This window comes from Dreissena polymorpha, chromosome 3 (assembly GCF_020536995.1).
Source record: "Dreissena polymorpha isolate Duluth1 chromosome 3, UMN_Dpol_1.0, whole genome shotgun sequence".
NCBI classification, from domain to species: domain Eukaryota; kingdom Metazoa; phylum Mollusca; class Bivalvia; order Myida; family Dreissenidae; genus Dreissena; species Dreissena polymorpha.
Window position 1 is genome coordinate 7,700,048 of NC_068357.1, and position 21,548 is coordinate 7,721,595.

Here is a 21,548-nt window from a genome sequence, read left to right on the forward strand (position 1 = left end):
AATATATGAAAACCGGTTTTTAGGAAAACAGGGCTTTAAATAAAAATTATCCCATATAGACATGTAAGCCTGTGCCTAAGCAGTCATTAGACTAGATTTTCATTAAGAAGAAACTTCCTAAAAACAAATAAGTATGATCAGAAATCATCACCCTGGATTTGCCTGTGCAGACTTCAGTTGCTAATCTGGGACAATTCTAATATGTTAAAACAGCTGTCATCCTGATGCAGAAACCTGGATATCTTTCACAATTGCTGTAAACAATTATATTCATATAAAGATAACAAATATTCATTTGAAACAAAAAACGGCATTATCAATAACATTTAAAAACTATCATGCATTTTTAGTTCATAAGTAAAACACTGTAAACTATGATAAACTTATAGGTTGGCAAGGATGTAGCATGCAGTGTAGTGAAGCATATTGCCACGAATCTGAGCATCAGTAACAGCTGTGAGCCCAGTAACCTTGTAACTGATGCAGAGGTGAAATGGACAATGGAGGTCAGTGAATGGCATCTCTTGTTGGTTTCTGTCCTGAAATTCAAGGTTTAAAAATATTATCATCCCTTAATATTTTAGAAAAATCGTTTGAGTGCTGATTTAATAACAATTTTTGCAGCTGATTTTGGGATTCTCTTCGTTTGAAAAAAATATTAATAATAAGTTATTTGAAGAAATTGATTTATTGATGTTTAATAGCTGTTCGGGTGATATTCCAAAGTGTTTTCTATTATTTGATTGTAATACAAGCTTGATTGGTGAAGCCTCTATTCTATTATTGTATTGGACACCTCTCCAGGTGCTATGTTATGGCCTGGGCCTGCCGCTGGACCAGATTGACACTATCAAGGACTGTGTGAGCGTGTACTGCGAGTGGCTGTCAGCCCTGACGAGCCCCAAGCTGCCTGTGCCCAAGCCTATCACTGACGAGCCCAACCCATATGCCCAGATGATGCTGCACCATCTCCTCAATCTGTTTGTGCCTCGAGTTGGTGCAGGTGAGTTAACAACCATGGCCTAGTATAACAAACATACTTTAGTCAATATTCTGACTCAACTTATAGTTCTTTCTTAATAATTAAGATATGTTTGATCATCATGCTCAATTTGATGTTCATAGAAGTAATTTTGAGTTTTGAGTCTGACTCAACCCTCAGTTTGAGGCATAATATGTGCATATTCTGTTAGCTATGATTTAAGATTGTTCATTCATTGAGCGACATTCTCAATACGCAGCTGAGAGGAAAATAAAATCTCATCTTTTGAGTTGACTTCAAAACTATTTGAGTATCAATTGGTCATGAATTTTTTTCTATGGCCCTCCTATGCCCATTCTTAGCCATTCAATATGGCAGTTGTCAGTTTCTGGTATGTACAGTTAGTAATGATAACCAGCTTATCCAGAAAAAGTGTGAGTAGATTAAATGACTGCCGTGATATTATTGAAATACTGTCAAAAGCTGCTGAAAATCCAAATAAACAAGCACATATTTTTCTTTGAAAACATTTAAACAAAATGCAATACTTCTGTTTAAACCTTATATTTCCAGATAGCTTCACATCAGGGCCCTTATTCACCAACCAATTTTTAGCTTGACTATTATATATGAAATATATATAGTGGAGCTATCCTACTCACCCCGGCGTCGGCGTGCAAATGTTTTCGTACCACCCCAAATATTTTCAATGTCCCTTGACATATTGCTTTCATTTTTTGCATACTTTTTTACCAACATGACCCCAACCTTTAAACAAGAGTAGACAACTTTATCAAGCATTTTGTAAGAATAATGGCCCTTTTTCACTTAGAATATGCATATTATTGATAAATCCATGTTAAAGTTTGCATACCACCTCAAATATTTTCAATGTCCCTTGACATATTGCTTTCATATTGTGCATACTTCTTTACCAACATGACCCCAATCTATTAACAAGACCAGACAACTGTATCAAGCATTTTGTAAGAATAATGGCCCTTTTTCCATTTACAATATGCATATTACCTAGAATCCTTGCCCCCCCCCTTCCCCCCCAATTTTTTTTTATCCTTTTTTTATTTTTGAAAGATCCTCTCATAAATGACCACACCCCACATTATACCTCCCTCTCACTCAACCCCCCTACTCCCCCCCCAAAAAAAAATCAAAAAAAATTTAGGTTTTCCTTTTTTATTTATTTACTTTATTTTTGAAGGACCGTCCAAAATTCCCACCCAAGCTATTGCTATCAAACTTGAAATAAAATCTATTTAGTTTTTTTTATGTCTTTACACATGTTCAATAGATTGTGGAAATTATACCTGAACTATTACCTTGACCTTATTGAATAATTTGAACAATTACCCCATGATGGCTTACGTTATACTTTCAAGCACTCAAATAGTCGAGCGCCCTGTCCTCTGAATGCTCTTGTTATACTTAAGATTATTGAAAAGTCTTAGACTCAATATAAATACTATTAAGTTCGCATAAATACAGGTACAAATTGTGATAATATCATGATAATATTTTTCAAAACAAACAATTACTAATATAATATGATTATAGGTGTTAACTGCGGTGCAAGACTTGTCTAACAAGAATTTTTAGTACATTACAGTTTTTAGAAAATTCTTTAATTTTTATTCTTAAGTTTAAGAATGGGTTGGTTAACACTTTCCCTCTCAGAAGTAAAGTGAAAATGGCTTTGTGCAAACAGCATAAAACCAGAACAGCCTGCGAATAACTCGCAGTCTGATCAGGTTTTATGCTATTTGCTGCTCATCAGTATCTAAGGGTTGGAGATGAAGCCTTTTAAACTTTAATTAAGTTAGAAAGGTATTTATTTAAATTTTACTTTCTATGGGACAACAAATGCATCAAAATACATATCTGAGTGGTAAAGGTTTCATACAGGCCCTCTTAGACAAAGTACTCCTCATGTTGTTCAGTGGCTGATCTGGTGAAGAGACAAGCTTTGTTGTGCCATCGAGTGTTAAGGACTATAGAGAGCGTTGCCAAAGAGTCGGCCCTGCTTTCCCGTGACACGTGGGAAACCCTGCTGAAATTTCTCTTGGCTGCAAATAACAGCCTTCTTTCCCCACCAACAGAAAAAGGTATGGTGCACATATTTGTTTGTATTTGCTCTGTAATCGTTTCATTTGTGTTGCCAGTTGGACATTCATTGTTAAGTTGCCTATGTACATATTTTAGTTAATTTTATTTGTTATATTTGGATATGTAGTCATTTGGATTGTTTTTTGGGTCGGACATTTTTTACATTGATTTTTATCAAAATATATTAAAGAATTAGTATCATCTGTCTTTCGGTCCGTCCATCTGTCATTCTGTTCATCGGTCACAAATTTGAAGGCATATATCTCAGAAACTATATCAGATATAAACATGAAACTTCACGCCACACCCATTTTTGGGTCACTAGGTCATAGGTCAAGGTCACTGTGACCTCTAATATCAAACTTTAACATAGGCTCTAAAATCAAAGTGCTTCCACCTACAACTTTAAAACTTCATATGTAGTTGCATCTTGATGAGTTCTACATGCCACACCCATTTTTGGGTCACTAGGTCAAAGGTCAAGGTCACTGTGACCTCTAATATAAAACTTTAACAAAAACCTTAACATTGCCTCTAAAATCAAAGTGCTTCCACCTACAACTTTGAAAATACATTATAGAATTGGTATCATCCGTCTTTCGGCCCGTCCATCTGTCATTCTGTCCATCGGTCACAAATTTGCAGGCATATATCTCAGAAACTATATCAGATATAAACATGAAACTTCACGCCACACCCATTTTTGGGTCACTAGGTCATAGGTCAAGGTCACTGTGACCTCTAATATCAAATTTTAACATAGGCTCTAAAATCAAAGTGCTTCCACCTACAACTTTGAAACTTCATATGTAGATGCACCTTGATGAGTTCTACACGCCACACCCATTTTGGGTCACTAGGTCAAAGGTCAAGGTCACTGTGACCTTTAAAAAAAAGGAAAAAAATCTGACAAGCTTTCGCAGCCGAGCGTGGCACCCGTTATGCGGTGCTCTTGTAATGTATGATGAAACTTTTCAGGGCTATTCTTAGGTTCCAGTAAATATTTCAACATGAATCTTTATGGGTGTGTAGAGATCAATGAGGAGAAGAGCCTTGTACAATAACAATAACCCTACAATTTCTTAAATAAGAGTTATTGTCCTGTGTCGTTTTCATATGATGTAACTTTTCAAGGCTATATCTCAGATACAACACGATTTCAACATGAAACTTTATGTACATATAGTCATCAATGAGGAGAATCGCCTTGCAATAGAACCATAACGCTACACTTTTAAATAAAAGTTATTTCCCTGTGTTGTTTTTGTATGATGTAACTTTTCAGGGCTGTATCTCAGTTACAATACAAGATTTCAACATGAAACTTCATGGGTGTATAGATATCATTGAGGAAAATTTCAATGTTGTAAAATTATTAGCTGATATAACTCTGCCATGTATATGATTTCTTTACCGTAATGTTTCAAAATATTTTATTTCCCTCTGAAAGTTTTGTTATATTTGTACTTTTAGCACATTGTTACTAAGCATATTTTATTAGAGCAATTTTAATTTGCCAGCCTTTTTATGCCCCCGGATTGAATGATCGGGGGTATATTGTTTTTGGCCTGTCTGTCAGTCATTCTGCCTGTCATTCTGTCCCAAAACTTTAACCTTAGTTAAAGTTTTGCAATAACAAGGTTAAAGTTTTACAATAACTTTTGCATTATTGAAGATAGCAACTTGATATTTGGCATGCATATCTATCTCATGGAGCTGCACATTTTGAGTGGTGAAAGGTCAAGGTCATCCTTCAAGGTCAAAGGTCAAAATATTGCTTCAAAGTGGCGCAGTAGGGGGCATTGTGTTTCTGACAAACACATCTCTTTTTTTTTGTTATTGCAATCTAAAACATGACAAATCGTCAGGTGCTTTAGAACATAACTTTAATTGTGGGTTGAGATAATTTTGACAGTGGAAATATGCAAATAAAGAACTGAATAGGGCAAATAGTTCACATGAAATTATGTATCATGACTTAAAGCTAATCCTGCATGTAATAAATAATACATGAAAAATACGTATGAAAGATGGCATGAGACATATGATGATATCCAGTGTTTATAGACCCATGGTTTATCAAGATGCATGTTGATGAATTGCTTGCATGATTAACCCAAACATAAACCCAAACATATGGACACTTCAACCAGACTCCTCCATTTTATTTAAATGGTGTTAACAGTTAAAACACAACAACAACAAAAAGTACATTAGTCTAACTTTGAGTGTGAACATTTTGTGGTCAACACTTACGGCTTGTAAAAAAAGAGATATAACCTTTTGCTTAACATGGTTTACCTAATGGAACATGCAATTCTTTTAATATGTTTATTAACGGTAGTACCTATATACCGGTATTGTATTTTTAAGTGATTTGCCTTTGTAATTACTTGGTATTTTCAATCCTCAATGTTTTGTTTGTATACCTAAACTTTCCAAGAACTTTTAAAAAAGTGTTTGTTTTTTATGAGTAATTATACAAATTGTATGTTTGAAATCAAGTGTATATAGGTGTTAATCAAGTGTATATAGGTTATGATTGACATAAAGTTATCTATCAGCAAAGGTTTTACAAAATATAGACCTATGGTATTGTAGATTAAGTTGGTGCAATTGCCAATTCTGACCAGCGTGTCAGTTTTGTATGTCAATAAGTATAGAAAAGTACATAAATTATGGACAATTTTTTTCGGAAGTCATTATCATGAATGAACAAACAAAGTAAGTACACAAAAGTACCGGTAAACTATTTCAAAGTAACATGCCATTTGATAAGCGTGTACAATTATTGATAAATACTTGACATTTTTAATTTTAAGAATATTTTAATATCATGTTAAAAAAGGAATTTTTATATATCTGCTGACTTACCTGTAAATGTGTTACTGACTTGCAAAGACAACGCTGAGATACATGTAATACAATTAATCAATTCATATGTCTTTAGACTTTGTTCAATGTAACCTTAATATATTTGAGAATATGTGTATATATTTTTGCATGACAGAAGATACTGGATTGAGTTCATGTAAGTTTGTGTACCTGCTTGCTTAACTACCCAGTAGTCCTGCACAAACCCTTTACCTGGCTAAGTGGCATGTCACTTGTTCTTCATGTCTCGGGACTAATTTTTCAACCTGAATTTGGGCTGTGCTCTGTGAAAAGGGGGTTTATTGCAGTCCTCACAGGCTAATCAGGGACGATACTTTCCGCTTTTATGATGTTTTCTGTTTAAAGAAATACACTTCTTAGCAAAAATCCAGTTCAAGCAGATTGTGCCCTCCCTAATTAGCCTGTGGGGACTGCACAGGCTAATCAGGGATGACACTTGACGCATATGGATTCAACTCCCTTTTCACAGAGCACGGCTCATTTTTTTTATCGGCCTTCACATCTTTGAACTAATTATACACCTTGTAACTTGTTATAGATCCGATTTTTTATCCTCTTCCAATCTATATTAGCATTTGACACATATGGCATAAGACCCATTTTTGCACGATGCAGTTAATATAATGTTGTTACAGCGGAATATTATCATTGGTTCTGAAGAATGTATTGGGTTTACTTCAAGTGACATGCCTTATGTTTGTTTTTTATTTAATCTGTATTTAGAAACAGACTGCTGCTAAAGTTTACAGTCTTTGCCTATCATTTATATGTTTTTAAATGTTGTATTTTTTTAACAAGAAAGCTGTAACAATTTCAAATTTCAGTTTGACAGTTATGTTGCTTCTCACTTTGAAACATTTGTAACAAGATTTTTTTTGCAAAACATTTGTCATGATAGAACCAATTATTGCTTGTTTTGTTGCATAGATGGCATTATTTTATTGAGTGTTGTTGTAGTGCATGGTTGTTTGGTATAATGTTGTGTAAATTGATGATATGTGTTTTTTTTCTGGCACCATCTTTCACTGTGTGTGTTAGTTTTCTCTTGGTGATTTGCATAGCCTCTACAGTTAGTGCTATATTAACACTTTCCACTAATGTTTTACATCTCTATGTAGTGTGCAGAATCTGTCTTTCCTGAAGCCTGCTTGCTGGTTCCTCAGATGAGAGTCTACTTGGTTGTTCATTCTATTCAGGATAATCTGATTGAACGCCTTCCCTGGCATGGATAGGAGTTCCTGGGATGTTTTTTACAGTAATGAGGTTGCCTTTCATTTGCAACTTGATAAAGTGCCTTTTCATGTCCCCGGTAGGGTGGCATTTAGCAGTTGAACTGTCCATCAGTCAGTATGTCAGTCTGTCCGTCCGTCCGAAAATAACTTTAACGTTGGCCATAACTTTTTCACTATTGAAGACAGCATCTTGATATTTGGAATGCATGTGTATCTCATGGAGCTGAACATTTTGAGTGGTGAAAGGTCAAGGTCATCCTTCAAGGTCAAATGTCAAATATATGGCGTCTGTCCGTCTGAAAACTTTAACATTGCCTGTAACTTTTTCAATATTGAAGATAGCAACTTGATATTTGGCATGCATGTGTATCTCATGAATCTGCACATGTTGAGTGGTGGAAGTTCAAGGTCAAGGTCATCCTTCAAGGTCAAAGGTAATTTTTTTATATTCAAAGCGGAGTTCTCATGAAGCTGCACATTTTGAGTGGTGGAAGTTCAAGGTCAAGGTCATCCTTCAAGGTCAAGGTCATCCTTCAAGATCAAAGGTAAAAAAAATAAAATCAAAGCGGCGTTATCATGAAGCTGCACATTTTGAGTGGTGGAAGTTCAAGGTCAAGGTCATTCTTCAAGGTAAAGGTCATCCTTCAAGGTCAAAGGTAAAAAAAATAAAAAATGAAAGCGGCGTTCTCATGAAGCTGCACATTTTGAATGGTGGAACTTCAAGGTCAAGGTCATTCTTCAAGGTCAAAGGTAAAAAAAAAATTGTTTTCAAAGCGGCGCAATAGGGGGAATTGTGTTTCTGACAAACATATCTCTTGTTTCTAGTCTGATGGTATCTAATCCTCCACCCAGTGCAAACAGCATCTCTACGGTGGTGTCTCAGTGCACCTCCAGCGCTTCAGCTGGAATACCATTTGGGCCTGTTGACTTGCCGCTCTTTATCTGTTCTTTGTGCGGATCTCCTGTTTGGTAGGCGTACTGTAGTCTATTAGAAGGACATTGTTGCTGGTGTAAAGTCTGGCGGGATTGTTTAAGAGCTCTTTAAAGTATGTCTTTCATCTGTAATGCTGCTGTTCCCTTCCTATTTGTGTCTTTCCATCTTTGTTTGACTGGTCTGTCTGGCTTGCAAAGCTTCCCTGATCGTTTCTTTGTAGTGGAGTACAAGTTGTTCATGTTTCCATTTCTGTCAGCCTCTTCAGCTTCTGTTGCTAAACTGTCCACATGATTTAAGTTTTCAGTTCTAATGCTTTTCTGAACAGTCTTATTTGCTTGTGAATATGCTTCCAGTGCTTTGAATCTTCAGGCCCTTGTTTAAATGTTGTTTACAGCTTCTTCCTTTCTCTTTCTGTCCTGAATCTTCTTCATTGTCTCTGTTTGACAGCTACTCCTTGTGATGGTTCTTCATAAGCCCTATAATGCCACTACTGCTGCAGTCATGACTTCTTTAACCTTGTTGTTGATAGTCTCTTTGTCTTTTATCGGTTTCTGCAGCACTTGGAACTTGTTGTTCGGTGCCAGTTGTGAGCTTGTCCTGTATCTGTTGCGTTGAATTGCTGGTCCCACTCACTGCTTCAGCTTCAAGATGAGTCGTGCCATTATAAGTTTTCTATTGCATCAATATTTCGCCAATTTGGGATCAATACTGGTAGGCAGATGCATGTCTATATCAAGTTCTTTTTGAAAAATGTGAACTGCCATAAGGCATCAACCAATGTGCTTTTTTATCATGTTTTTATGCCCCCCTTCGAAGAAGAGGGGGTATATTGTTTTGCACATGTCGGTCTGTCGGTCGGTCCGTCCGTCCACCAGATGGTTTCCGGATGATAACTCAAGAACGCTTAGGCCTAGAATCATGAAACTTCATAGGTACATTGATCTTGACTGGCAGGTGACCCCTATTGATTTTCAGGTCTCTAGGTCAAAGGTCAAGGTCACAGTGACTCGAAATAGTAAAATAGTTTCCGGTTGATAACTCAAGAATGCTTAGGCCTAGGATCATGAAACTTCATAGGTACATTGATCATGACTGGCAGATGACCCCTATTGATTTTCAGGTCACTAGGTTAAAGGTCAAGGTCACAGTGACTTGAAACAGTAAAATGGTTTCGGGATGATAACTCAAGAATTCTTACGCCTAGGATCATGAAACTTCATAGGCACATTGATCATGACTGGCAGATGACCCCTATTAAGTTTCAGGTCACGTGGTCAAAGGTCAAGGTCACAGTGACAAAAAACATATTCACACAATGGCTGCCACTACAACTGATAGCCCATACGGAGGGCATGCATGTTTTACAAACAGCCCTTGTTTTAGTGTCGCAATACATAAAATTTTGGTTTTCATTATAAACAAACTATGAACATTGTCAACTTATTTCAGAATGTTTATTTGTTGCTGTTGCTGATGTTTAAGATGCCAAAACACAGGCTGTGGCAGTGCTAAAATGCTGTATTCACCTTTTGTTTTGATAATATTGTCCTTTTTACTTGAAAATTCGGAAAAATGCAACAGCTGTTTTTATGCTCCCCCAAAACATTTTGGGGGGAGCATATAGTCGCTGCTTCGTCTGTCTGTCCGTGCACAATTTTTTGTCCGCGGGCTATTTCTCAGCAACTTTTGACCGGAATTCAATGAAACTTTATGGGAAGCTTCACTACCAAGAGGAGATGTGCATATTATCAGCGGGTTCTGGTTCGATGATTTTCACAGAGTTATGGCCCTTTGAAATTTTCCATTAACTGTACATATAGTGCAATTCTTGGCTGGGCTATTTCTCAGCAATTTAAACCGGAATTAAATTAAACTTTATGGGAAGCTGCACTACCAAGAGGAGATGTGCATGTTATCAGCCGGTTCTGGTCGGATGATTTTCACAGAGTTATGGCCCTTTGAAATTTTCCATTAACTGTACATAGAGTGCAATTCTTGTCCGGGCTATTTCTCAGCAACTAATGACCGGAATTCAATGAAACTTTATGGGAAGCTTCACTACCAAGAGAGATCTGCATATTATCAGCCGGTTCTCGTCGGATGATTTTTCACAGAGTTATAGCCCTTTGAAATTTTCCATTGTACATATACTGCAATTCTTGTCCGAGCTATTTCTCAGCAACTTATCACGGGAATTCAATAAAACTTTATGGGAAGCTTCACTAACAAGAGGAGATGTGCATGTTATCAGCCAGTTTTCAATCGGATGATTTTTTACAGAGTTATTGCCCTTTGAAATTTTCTATAAACTGTACATGTAGTGCAATTCTTGTCCGGGCTATTTCTCCCCAACTATTGACTGGAATACAATGAAGCTTTATGGGAAGCTTAAATACCTTGAGGAGATGAGCATGTTATTGTGTGGGTTCTGGTTGGATGATTTATTAAGAGAGTTATGGCCCTTTGAAATTTTTAAGTTGCTAAACCATCCATCGTATTATTTTGTCCAAAGTTATGCCCCTCAAGACGTTTCCTTTTATCTGAATATATGGTGCAATATTGTGACAAAAAAAAACCTTGGGGAGCATCACCCGTCTCCGACGGTTTCTTGTTTTTCTTTAATGTTTAGATATTGCAATTCTTATAAAAAATAATTCTAAAACAATCAGCAATTGTTGTTGTTGAAATATAGTGTGACATGTATCAGCGATATCACTTGAATTGCACAGTACCTCCACCATAAAATAGCAACCACTAATTTCCACTAACATGATGACTAACTAGTGTGTACAATATACAAGTCACTAAAAAAAATTTGTGCTCACTTTCACAGGATTAAATAATGCCTGTCGATAATTTGTTATCCCTCGCCATAGGCGGAGGGATATTGTTTTGGCGTTGTCAGTCTTTCTGTCCGTCTGTCTTTCCGTCCGTCCAGAGCCATATCTTGGAAGTGCTTTGGCGGATTTCATTGAAACTTGCTATGAGTATATATATGGAATAGATGATGATGCACGCCAAATGGCATTGTACACCAGCTATTAATAACGGAGTTATGGTCCTTTGTATCTTAAAAATTGCTTTTTTGAGTGTCAAATATAACACTTTTGTGTCCAGAAGCATATTGACGGGGGATATCAATTCAACAAATTTGCTCGTTTATTTGAGATTTTTGTGTATCTGAAGGGCCCACTTAGGTAATTTTATATGTGGCTTTTTAGCTCACCTGAGCACAACGTGCTCATGGTGAGCTTTTGTGATTGCTTTTTGTCCATCGTGCGGCGTCAACATTTGCCTTGTTAACTCTCTAGAGACCACATTTATAGTCCAATCTTCATGAAATTTGGTCAGAAGATTGGTCTCAATGATATCTTATATGAGTTCGAAAATGGTTACGTTTGCTTGAAAAACATGGCTGCCAAGGGGCAGGGCATTTTTCCTTATATGGCTATAGTAAAATCTTGTTAACGCTCTAGAGGCCACATTTATTTCTGATCTTCATGAAACTTGGTCAGAAGATTCATCCCAATAATATCTTGGACGAGATAGAAAATGATGCCGGTTGGTTGAAAAACATGGCCGCCAGGGTGCTGGGCATTTTTCCTTTTATGGCTATAGTAAAACCTTGTTAACACTCTAGAGACCACATTTATTTTCCGATCTTCATAAAACTTGGTCAGAAGATTTGTCCCAATAATATCTTGTTATCTCTGGTGAGCGACTTTGGGCCTTTTAGGCTCTCTTGTATTATTTTATGTGTGCATCCCTTGAAACTGAAGGTCAGATTGAACACTGAAGCTTGGTGAGCATACTTATTCCATACTAATTCCAAATGTTTCAAGCAAAACTTCAAATGTGTCATCTCCATGAAGTGTAGAAATGTAAGACAATTTTTAGCTCGGCTGTTTTCGGAAAAAACCCAAGATATTGTCATAGCCAGCTCGTCGTCCGACGTCAGCTGTCCGCTGTAGGCGTCGTGCTAAAACCTTAACATTGGCTCTAAAATTAAAGTGCTTCCACCTACAACTTTGAAACTTCATATGTAGATGCACCTTGATGAGTTCTACATGCCACACCCATTTTTGGGTCACTAGGTCTAAGGTCAAGGTCACTGTGACCTCTAATATTAAACTTTAACATAAACCTTTACATTTTCTCTAAAATCAAAGTGCTTCCACCTACAACTTTGAAACTTCATATGTACATGCACCTTGATGAGTTCTACACGCCACACCCATTTTTGGGTCACTAGGTCAAAGGTCAAAGTCGCTGTGACCTCTAATATAAAACTTTATCATAGCCTCTACAATAAAAGTGCTTCCACCTACAACTTTTAAACTTCATATGTACATTCACCTTCCTGATTTCTACACGCCACACCCATTTTTAGCTTGGCTGTTTTCGGAAAAACCCGAGGTATTGTCATAGCCAGCTAGTTGGCACCCGTTATGCGGTGCTCTTGTTTATCTTTTGAGATGCCCCGCTCCCATAGTTGGTTGCATTTGAACAAAGCAACTCAAAGCACAGTCTGCATAGAATGTAGAATTTTGCAGAAGAAAACTGCTTCAAAGTTTCTCAAGTGATACAATTTTGTGGTCAGCATAGAATAAACACGTGCAAGAAAGTTCATTCCCTATAATCAAAACATTCCCCAATGATGTGTGTTGAGTATAGCTGACAAATCTGTGTAGAGGTATTAGTAACATTAGTTACAGGGTATAGTTTTATGTTTGCTGTTTAAGTTGCAGATGCTTTGAGTCGTGTTCTGAGAAAACTGGGCTTAATGCATGTGTGTAAAGTGTGGTCCCAGATTAGCCTGTGCAGTCCGCACAGGCTAATCAGAGACGACACTTTCCGCTTTTATGGTATTTTTAGTTTCAAGGAAGTCCCTCCTTACCGAAAAATCAAGTTTAGGCGGAAAGCACAGGCTAATCTGGGACGACACTTTACGCACATGCATTATGACCAGCTTTCACAGAACATGACACCTTTCATCAGCTTGTACAGATAGCACTCAAAGAGTCCCACTCTGTGATAAAGGGGTTTAATGCATGTGCATGAAGTGTCGTAAGAGATTAGCCTGTGCAGTCCGCACAAGCTCATCAGGGACGACACTTTCCACTTAAACTAGACTTTTGTTTAGATGAGACTTTCTTTAAGCAAAAAATATCATAAAAGCGGAAAGTGTCTTCCCTGATTAGCCTGTGCAGACTGCACAATATCTGTTTTTTTCTATAGATCTATATTGGTGTTGGTGATTTTACCAATCCACACACTATAATCATTATTCATATCTGAATAATTTTTGCTATTGGGCACTTTTTATTGCATGAAGAGAAAAGGAAGCTTAAAGAGAAAACTTCATAAAACACGCCATGTTATAATTGAACAAAATCATATTTTATTGTAATGTGTCATTTATTGAATGCCCCAAAACAATTCTTTTTTAAATGCTTTTTAATATGCTTGGGCGATTCTCTTCATTCTAAAATATAAAATTTACTTTAATGAAAAGAACAGAAATTTATTAAAAAATAAAATTTACATAACCATGCCCAATAATGAAATCAAGCAGTTGACAACAGAGTTAATTTACCATTATGTTATTTATTTTTTGCTATGCTAAACTATGATGTGTTTTGTTTGTCAAAGAGATTCTACATATATCTTTTTGGTAATTTTTTAAAATAAATAAAAATAATTGTACTTATATCTTCAAAGAGTTGAACAAACATATTTTTCACTTATATTAATTGAAATATATTTAAATTCTATTTCAGATGACATTGGTGATCATTTGTGCGAGCGTGTACTGAGTGTGCTATTTGAACTGTGGCTGCTCGCATGCCAGAAGTGTTTCCCGTCGCCATCTCTATGGAAGACATTCCGAAAGATGTGCATCTACTGGCGCCACCACGAGGCTCTCATCACCCAGTGGCACCGCGTGAATCACGCCCTCACAGCGCGGCTGTTAAAGTTCATGTATGGGCCGGACTACCCAGAGCTTGTGATATGTACGAGTCTTGTTGGTTGAGGATTGTGTTGTCAGTATTTATCATGTTTTATAGGTGTTTTTAGCTCGGCTGTTTTCGGAAAAAAAAGCGAGGTATTGTCATAGCCAGTTCGTTGTCCGCGTCGTGCTTAAACCTTAACATTTTGTAAAAGTTTTGAACATTGGCTCCTAAATTAAAGTGCTTCAACCTACAACTTTGAAACTTCATATGTAGCTGCACCTTGATGAGTTCTACATGCCACACCCATTTTCGGGTCACTAGGTCAAAGGTCAAGGTCACTGTGACCTCTAAAAAAAATTCTAACAAGCTTTCCTTTATTCAAAACTGCACCCGCAGCTAAGGGTGGCACCTGTTATGCGGTGCTCTTGTTTAAAGTCTTTATATATACATGTATTACCATTTAGTGGATTAGTTTACTGGTTGTGATATAGGATAGAGATTATAAATTAAATTACAATTTTAAATACATTGTTAATATAATGTGTTACTTTTTATACATATACTTTTTAATAGTTTTAAGGTCTGGGGAGAGTAAACATTAATGATAACCAAACAGAGCCTATAACTTAGAGTAATAACATTAAAAATAGTTTATGAGATAAATATAGATAATTCCTTTGCTCCTCTCATTTGAGCAAAAATGGGTATCTGAACTTTGGTTCTTATATGGACCATGATTTCTACGGTAATTTCACACGCAGTAATTGGTTCCTATTTGGTTTTTTAACAACCTGGACAAAATCCTTAGGAACCATTTTCCAGGTTGTCCAAAACATAGCAACCAATTTTGAGCTGTGTCACAATACATAGAAATCATTGCCCTTAATAATCAATATCTGGGATCCCCAAAACACTGTTTCTGACCTTATCCTAAACACTTGTTAACATTTCTTTAAAAGTTTGTAAAATTTTACACATTTGCAACAAACCAACAGAACAGTCTCTTTGAGTGAAAATCCCAAAACTTCTACTGTCCACAAGGTCTTGTCATCTCCTGTTACTGGCCCAAATTTGAATTCACTGGTAAGACAACTACAAACTGGTACCTAGACCGGACATTTATATTGGCAATGGGAGCAAATATTCTGGATTTTTTCCTGTACCTCATGACACAGTTCTCATTGCTTTTTCTGAGTATGGGAAAAATCTTGAGCAAAATTGCATGATGCTGCAATATTCTCCGTTGTCTTCCCTTTTCCCTCTACCTTTGCAAGGGCAAACACTAAAGTGTGAAAAATCTTTTGAGATATTATATAAGTTTTTGGCATATGACAAGAATATATGTTTGCCAAAATTTAATGGCAAATGAAAGGATGGTGGTTTAATAATTTAATTGATTAATATTTAATTAATTTAAAATTATAAGACAAAAATATTCTTAGATTTAGCAATTAATAAGAAAATGTTATGAAACTCGTCCAGCTTTTCATCCTGCACTTTTTATTAGAACCCCATACCTGGTGTGATCCTTGATTTTCCGCTGCTGGACTTTCATTGAGACTTACTTTGATATCAAATTATTGGTTAAAAATAGAATTTGGTGGGCTGTAAAATGGTGATCAAAATACCACTTTTTCCTATCATCCACTTCAGCTGAGAATGATGAAGGGGGCCTACTGGTTCCCGTGGAGATGAGCAACGACTGTATCGCCCAGAGCTGGTTCCGCTTCCTGCACATCACCCAGAACCCTGTTGATTTAGCGAAGCCGGAGCTTATCAGCCAGACTCCCATGTTTCTGAAACTGGCGCTTGAAAGCGAGGATGTAATTGATCCCCGGCAGCACGAGTGCCTCCTCAAACTGCCACAGATATTCTACAAGGCCATGAGAGGGATCTCCATCATGGTCAATGCCTTCCTGGGTATGTGCAAGTCTATTACGATTTGTACAGTTATCCTGTCTATTTTTTTTAATGGGAGAAATTACTATCTTGGTTTTTCTGGGAACAGGGATCAATTGTGAATATAGTTATTATTAAAAGTAAAAATGTGTATTTTTATGGAAAAATAACTTATGAAAATAAAGTGAAATTACGTCATGAAACTTTTTATCCACACAAGTAAAACAGGAAAGTAACATAAACCGTTATACATGACTGTGAAATATACATGGCTGTGAAACATTGATTTCAATTATGAAGCATGACTTGTACAGATAAATGACAAAAAACATGTTTTGCATCATATTTGATTTATTTCTGAGTCAGCACTTCATTGATAAATCAGTATATAAAATTTAAAATACTGGGTATTCATTATTGATTGAATATATTCAGATGTTCAATCTTATTTAAATATTTATTTAATATAATTAAATAATATAACTGACTTGAACTCTGCAAACCTAACAGGTATTTCCCAGGATGTGAAAGAAGAGAACATATTGACTAGCATGAGTTTCATCTCCTCGGGCCTCAGCAGTCGACAGTCCACCACCCTTGGGCCCTCCACGCCACCAGGGCAGAGAAAGTTAGGCCGACCATGGGTTCCACTTCCTGCTCCACTCACACAGAGAGGTAATCATGGGGACTGCATAAGTTCATGCTTACTTTGCCATTTGCCATATAAGCTGCATTTAGAACATTTGAGTGTTTGTGTTAATTAAATCTGTTTATGTCCTTCGATTTGTTAATGTTTTCTGTCATAAAAACCAATAAAGCAACACATTTAAGAATAATATAGAATTTGTGCAGTAAATTTGGCTTATGAACATGTTAAGTCAGGGAAAACCCTCTGAGTGTTTGTGTAAGGAAAGTATAGCTGAAGCATCTGATACAATATCAATAAATATTGTTCTATTTTTTTTCAATCTTCAATCTACTTCATACTCCACTTAACTGGAGGATATTAAATAGTGCACTCTCCCTGTGTATCACATAGAAAATGGAAAAACAGTTTATGTGCATTATTCTTATAAACGGTTGTGACTATTTTAAGATGCATATTAAATCTATTACATGTACTGCATACACATTATTATCCATGTTACTCTCAGAAACATGAAACCGTACGAAGGCTAAAAGCCGCTCTGCGGCTTCAAAGTCCAGGTTATTCTTTAAAAACTGCTCTCTTGTAAACAATGTGTACATAAACTCAAATCCCATCAATATTCTTGCATTAACAAAATAACATCACCTGGAACAAATTAAGCTTTATTTCACCTTGAAAAAGGGGTGTTGTAAAATTATAATTATGTTGTTGTTTATCTTGACATAGTGGATGTTTTGTGTGATAAAGAGTTAATTTATTAAAATTGTTTTCAATTGTACTCTCTGTATATTGTTATGATGTCCTATGCTTAACAGTCAAGTCCAATACGACCATCTCTAGCAAGACAAGTGTCCCCATGCCCCAGTGCCTGCCTGGGTTGCTCTCCCTTGACAGTCGCCCGCCCCTGGCCCCTAACAGGCCCAAGTGTAACAGCATCCTGCACCTGTTTGGGGCCTGGCTGTTTGATGCGGCCCTTGCCAATGTGAAGATACTGCCGGTACATAGAAATGAAGGTAAGCAGGAACAATTTGTGTGATTTGATATCCATGTATTTACTGTCTGCATTTGTGAATGGACCTAAACTACCAATCTTATATACCTTCCAGTAAAGGGGAATATACTGTTATCTACACGGATATGTGTGTCTATCTTACCATTGACACAAACTTTTCCGAAAGCCTTCTTTTACTCCAACTTTAAGGCATTTTAATCTCAACTTTTTATTAAATAAATGGGCTGTGCTCTGTGAAAAAGGGGTTTAATGCATGTGCTTAAAGTGTTTTTCCAGATTAGCCAGTGCAGTCTGCACAGGCTAATCAGGAACGACACTTTCCACTTGCACAAATCTAGTTTAGGCAGAAAGTGTTGTCCCTGATTAGCCTGTGCATTAATTTTATGCGCATGAATTAACCCCCTTTTCACAGAGCGTTGCTCAAATAGAACTATTCTTCTCTCCCATTTAATGGTGTTTTCGTAATGCTCTGGTTAAGGTTAACATGCATCATTATATTACTGTTTTTACTACAGGATGTTAATTCTAAATTGCATATTCACACATGTGTTACGGGGCATTTTGTTTGGTCACTCACCTGAAATTTATCTTAATTTCGCCCATTTATGTACTAAAAAAATTGGTTGAGGAAAATTTGCTACAGCTCCATATCATTGTTTTTACTACAAGTATCCAATTGTGTGTTCATGGTCATCTTTTGAAGTTACTGACTATGTTCCTTTACTTTGACCTGCATTCTAGAAGAATTATGACAATTTTTATGCCCCCGGGATCGAATGATCGGGGGTAAATTGTTTTTGGCCTGTCTGTCTGTCATTGTATGTGTTTGTCTGTCATTGTATATGTCTGTCTGTTATTGTCCCCAACGGGTGAAACCGGAGAGGACTTCTGGTTTGCGCTCTGTCTGTCAGTCAGTCAGTCTGTCACATTTTTCTGGATCCTGCAATTACTTAAAATGTTCTTCATATTTTTTCATGAAACTTGACACATGGACAGATGGCAATATGGAGATTATGCACGTCATTTCATTTTGCTCCAACGTCAAGAATTCTGGTTGCTATGGCAACAAATAGACTAGAAATATTGCTGAAAATGGAGGATCCTGCGATAACTTTAAAAGTTCTTCATATTTTTTCATGAAACTTGAAACATGGATAGATGGCAATATGGAGATTATTCACTTCATTTCATTTTGTACCTATGTCAATAATTATGGTTGCTATGGCAACAAATAGACAAGAAATATTGCTGAAAATGGTGGAGTTTCACCGGTAGGGGACCATAATGCTTGGCAATAGTCTTGTTGTGTGTGTCTGTCCCAAAACTTTAACCTTAGTCATGACTTTTGCGATATTGATGATAGCAACTTGATATTTGGCATGCATGTGTATCTCATGGAGCTGCACATTGTGAGTGGTGAAAGATCAAGATCAAGGTCATCCTTGAAGGTCAAAGGTCAGATATATGGCTTCAAAGCGGTGCAGTAATTTTGTTTTATATACATTTCGGTGAATGTTTGCATATAACCAACCCATATCTAAATATCCACTACATAGATTGGAATTAGAAGTTGAAAAAGTGATCAGGGTCTAGATGATCATTCACAGACCTAGACCTAAAACTGTTAACAGTAAAAAATGCCATAGAGGTTAAAGGTTAATACAGATGTGTGTTGTTAATTAACTTTTAAAATCATTCTCGGAAACATTTGTGCCCAGAGGTTTAATATTTGGTATGAAACTTCTCCTTGTGATCATCCACAAAATATATTTGTGTCTTGTTCTGTGAAAGCTGGGCATAATGCATGTGCGTAAAATGTCGTCCCAGATTAGCCTGTGCAGTCCGCACAGGCTAATCAGGGACGACACTTTCCGCTTAAATGGTATTTTTAGTTTCAAGGAAGTCCCTCCTTTCCGAAAATCAAGTTTAGGCGGAAAGTGTCGTCCCTGATTAGCCTGTGCGGACTGCATAGGCTAATCTGGGACGACACTTTTTGCACATGAATTAAGCCCTGTTTTCTCAGAACAAGACACAAATATATTATGTCCTTAGACTCAGAATAAGCCTCTCTTTGTGGTCTAATGACTTATGCAGAATGTAGCAAAATGGTTGTTAGAAGAATCTTTTTCTCTGAAACCACAGTGTTCTTTTATTTTATTTCATAAGATCGAATAGTGTGCTGTATGAGGTGTTTTTAAATTATGTCCCTGTGTTCAAATCTTGCTAAACATAAGCGTTAATTTGCTACATATTTGGAAGTAGGGTTTCCCAATGTATTTTTATGTCCCCCCTTGTATTCTTTTTTTGCCCTGTCTGTTTGTTGGTTTTGTTAGCGTCAAACTTTAACATTGGCCATAACTTTTGCAATATTGAAGATGGCAACTTGATATTTGGCATGCATGTGTATCTCATGGAGCTGCACATTTTGAGTGGTGAAAGGTCAAGGTCATCCTTCAAGGTCGAGGTCAAATATATGGGGGGGCACTTAGTGTTTCGCAAACACATTTTGTTTTACTTTATTGTGACAAGCTCAGTTCCCTACACATATATGAAATATATTCCAAAAAAATTGTGCAGGTTAAAGAAAGTTGGATTTTTAAAAGATTTAAACAAGAAATCATTTGATCACGTCAGATTGTGCTAGTTTAGCTATTTGTAAGCATATAAATATTGCAAAATCACTACACACTTTATTAAGAAGCCTCACTGATGATCTTTTTCTTTAATAATATTATTATGTAGCAGCCATTTATGAATCTGTTTGACGTCTTGCAGGCCAGACCTACAGGCGAACAAACTCACTGATTGACCAGTCACGGCCCACATCCCTGTCTATTGACACCTCTCCTGAGAAGAAGTCCATGTCAGACAATACGTATGAGTCTGGAAGGGCAGAAGCCTGTGGGACACTGTGTCGACTCTTCTGTGCCCATAAAACAGGAGAGGACATTCTTCCCGCTTACTACTCTCGGTTCTATTTTGCTCTGTGCTATGGGCTACAAGTGGATGACGTGAGTACTGAATGGCATATTAAGATTTGTTGAAAAATATGACAAGCTTGTCAGATATGGTTGTTTTAGTGTCGGACAAATACAATCTTGTACACAAATGTGTTTTTTTTTTATCACATTCTCTTAATACATTTTTAATTAACAAAATACCACTTAAAAAAAAAGAGAGATAAGGCACTCCATTGCATATTTTTAATTTACAATGAAAATTAAGGACCTACCTAACTAATTTTTGGGAGGTGTAGTGGAAATATTTATTTTGACCTACCGTCTTTATCCTTATAAAGCCTGGGTGCAATGCAAATCACAAAATGGCGCATTTATTTCACCCCCCTTTAAGTATAATATAAGCCATATAAAATGTAACCCCTGTGCTTCAGCCCAGCAGCCGCATATTGAACAATCTTGGTAGATCCGTATTTTAAACGCAAGGTGTCAAAACAAAATTGTAACATGAATTTGACATTTAAAACTGAAAACACCGATACAATAATAAAAATCCCCTGCATTTTGGAGTTTAATCCTAACATCGATATGTTCCAAATATATATGTTAATATTATTATTAATAAAGTTTTATTTCTATAAGGTTCTGGCCAATTACCTTGTTGATAAAAAAAAAAATTCGTCAATAAAATGCAATTAATTAACCCCTTAGCAGCCGAGAAATGGGGGCGCTATTATTTTGATCACTCCTTCATTTTATTATACGATAGGGGCACGTTTATTAGGGTGGGAGCTTTTATTAGGATGAAGACGGTATTATATTTATTTATAAGACTTGGCATTGATATTTAACATCTACCATTGACAATTAAAAGGCAATATTTTATTTCTTTTAATATTTTGTTAAATTAACA

The 21,548-nt window shown here is 36.5% G+C and overlaps 1 protein-coding gene across 7 annotated transcripts in view; it reads left to right on the plus strand.

Moving 5' to 3' along the window:
• LOC127872864 (ral GTPase-activating protein subunit beta-like) overlaps positions 1-21,548 on the plus strand; it is a 78,598-nt gene that overhangs the window by 6,836 nt on the left and 50,214 nt on the right. For 5 of the 7 annotated variants that reach the window (XM_052416315.1, XM_052416312.1, XM_052416316.1 and 2 more), the window contains exons 3-11: positions 390-506; positions 805-1,003; positions 2,938-3,102; positions 6,114-6,134; positions 13,945-14,178; positions 15,772-16,038; positions 16,528-16,692; positions 17,482-17,679; positions 20,454-20,689. In XM_052416315.1, coding sequence (XP_052272275.1) covers positions 390-506; positions 805-1,003; positions 2,938-3,102; positions 6,114-6,134; positions 13,945-14,178; positions 15,772-16,038; positions 16,528-16,692; positions 17,482-17,679; positions 20,454-20,689 — 1,602 coding nt within the window. The remainder of the gene's footprint in view (positions 1-389; positions 507-804; positions 1,004-2,937; positions 3,103-6,113; positions 6,135-13,944; positions 14,179-15,771; positions 16,039-16,527; positions 16,693-17,481; positions 17,680-20,453; positions 20,690-21,548) is intronic. The other 2 variants (XM_052416317.1, XM_052416319.1) reach the window with 1 other exon arrangement.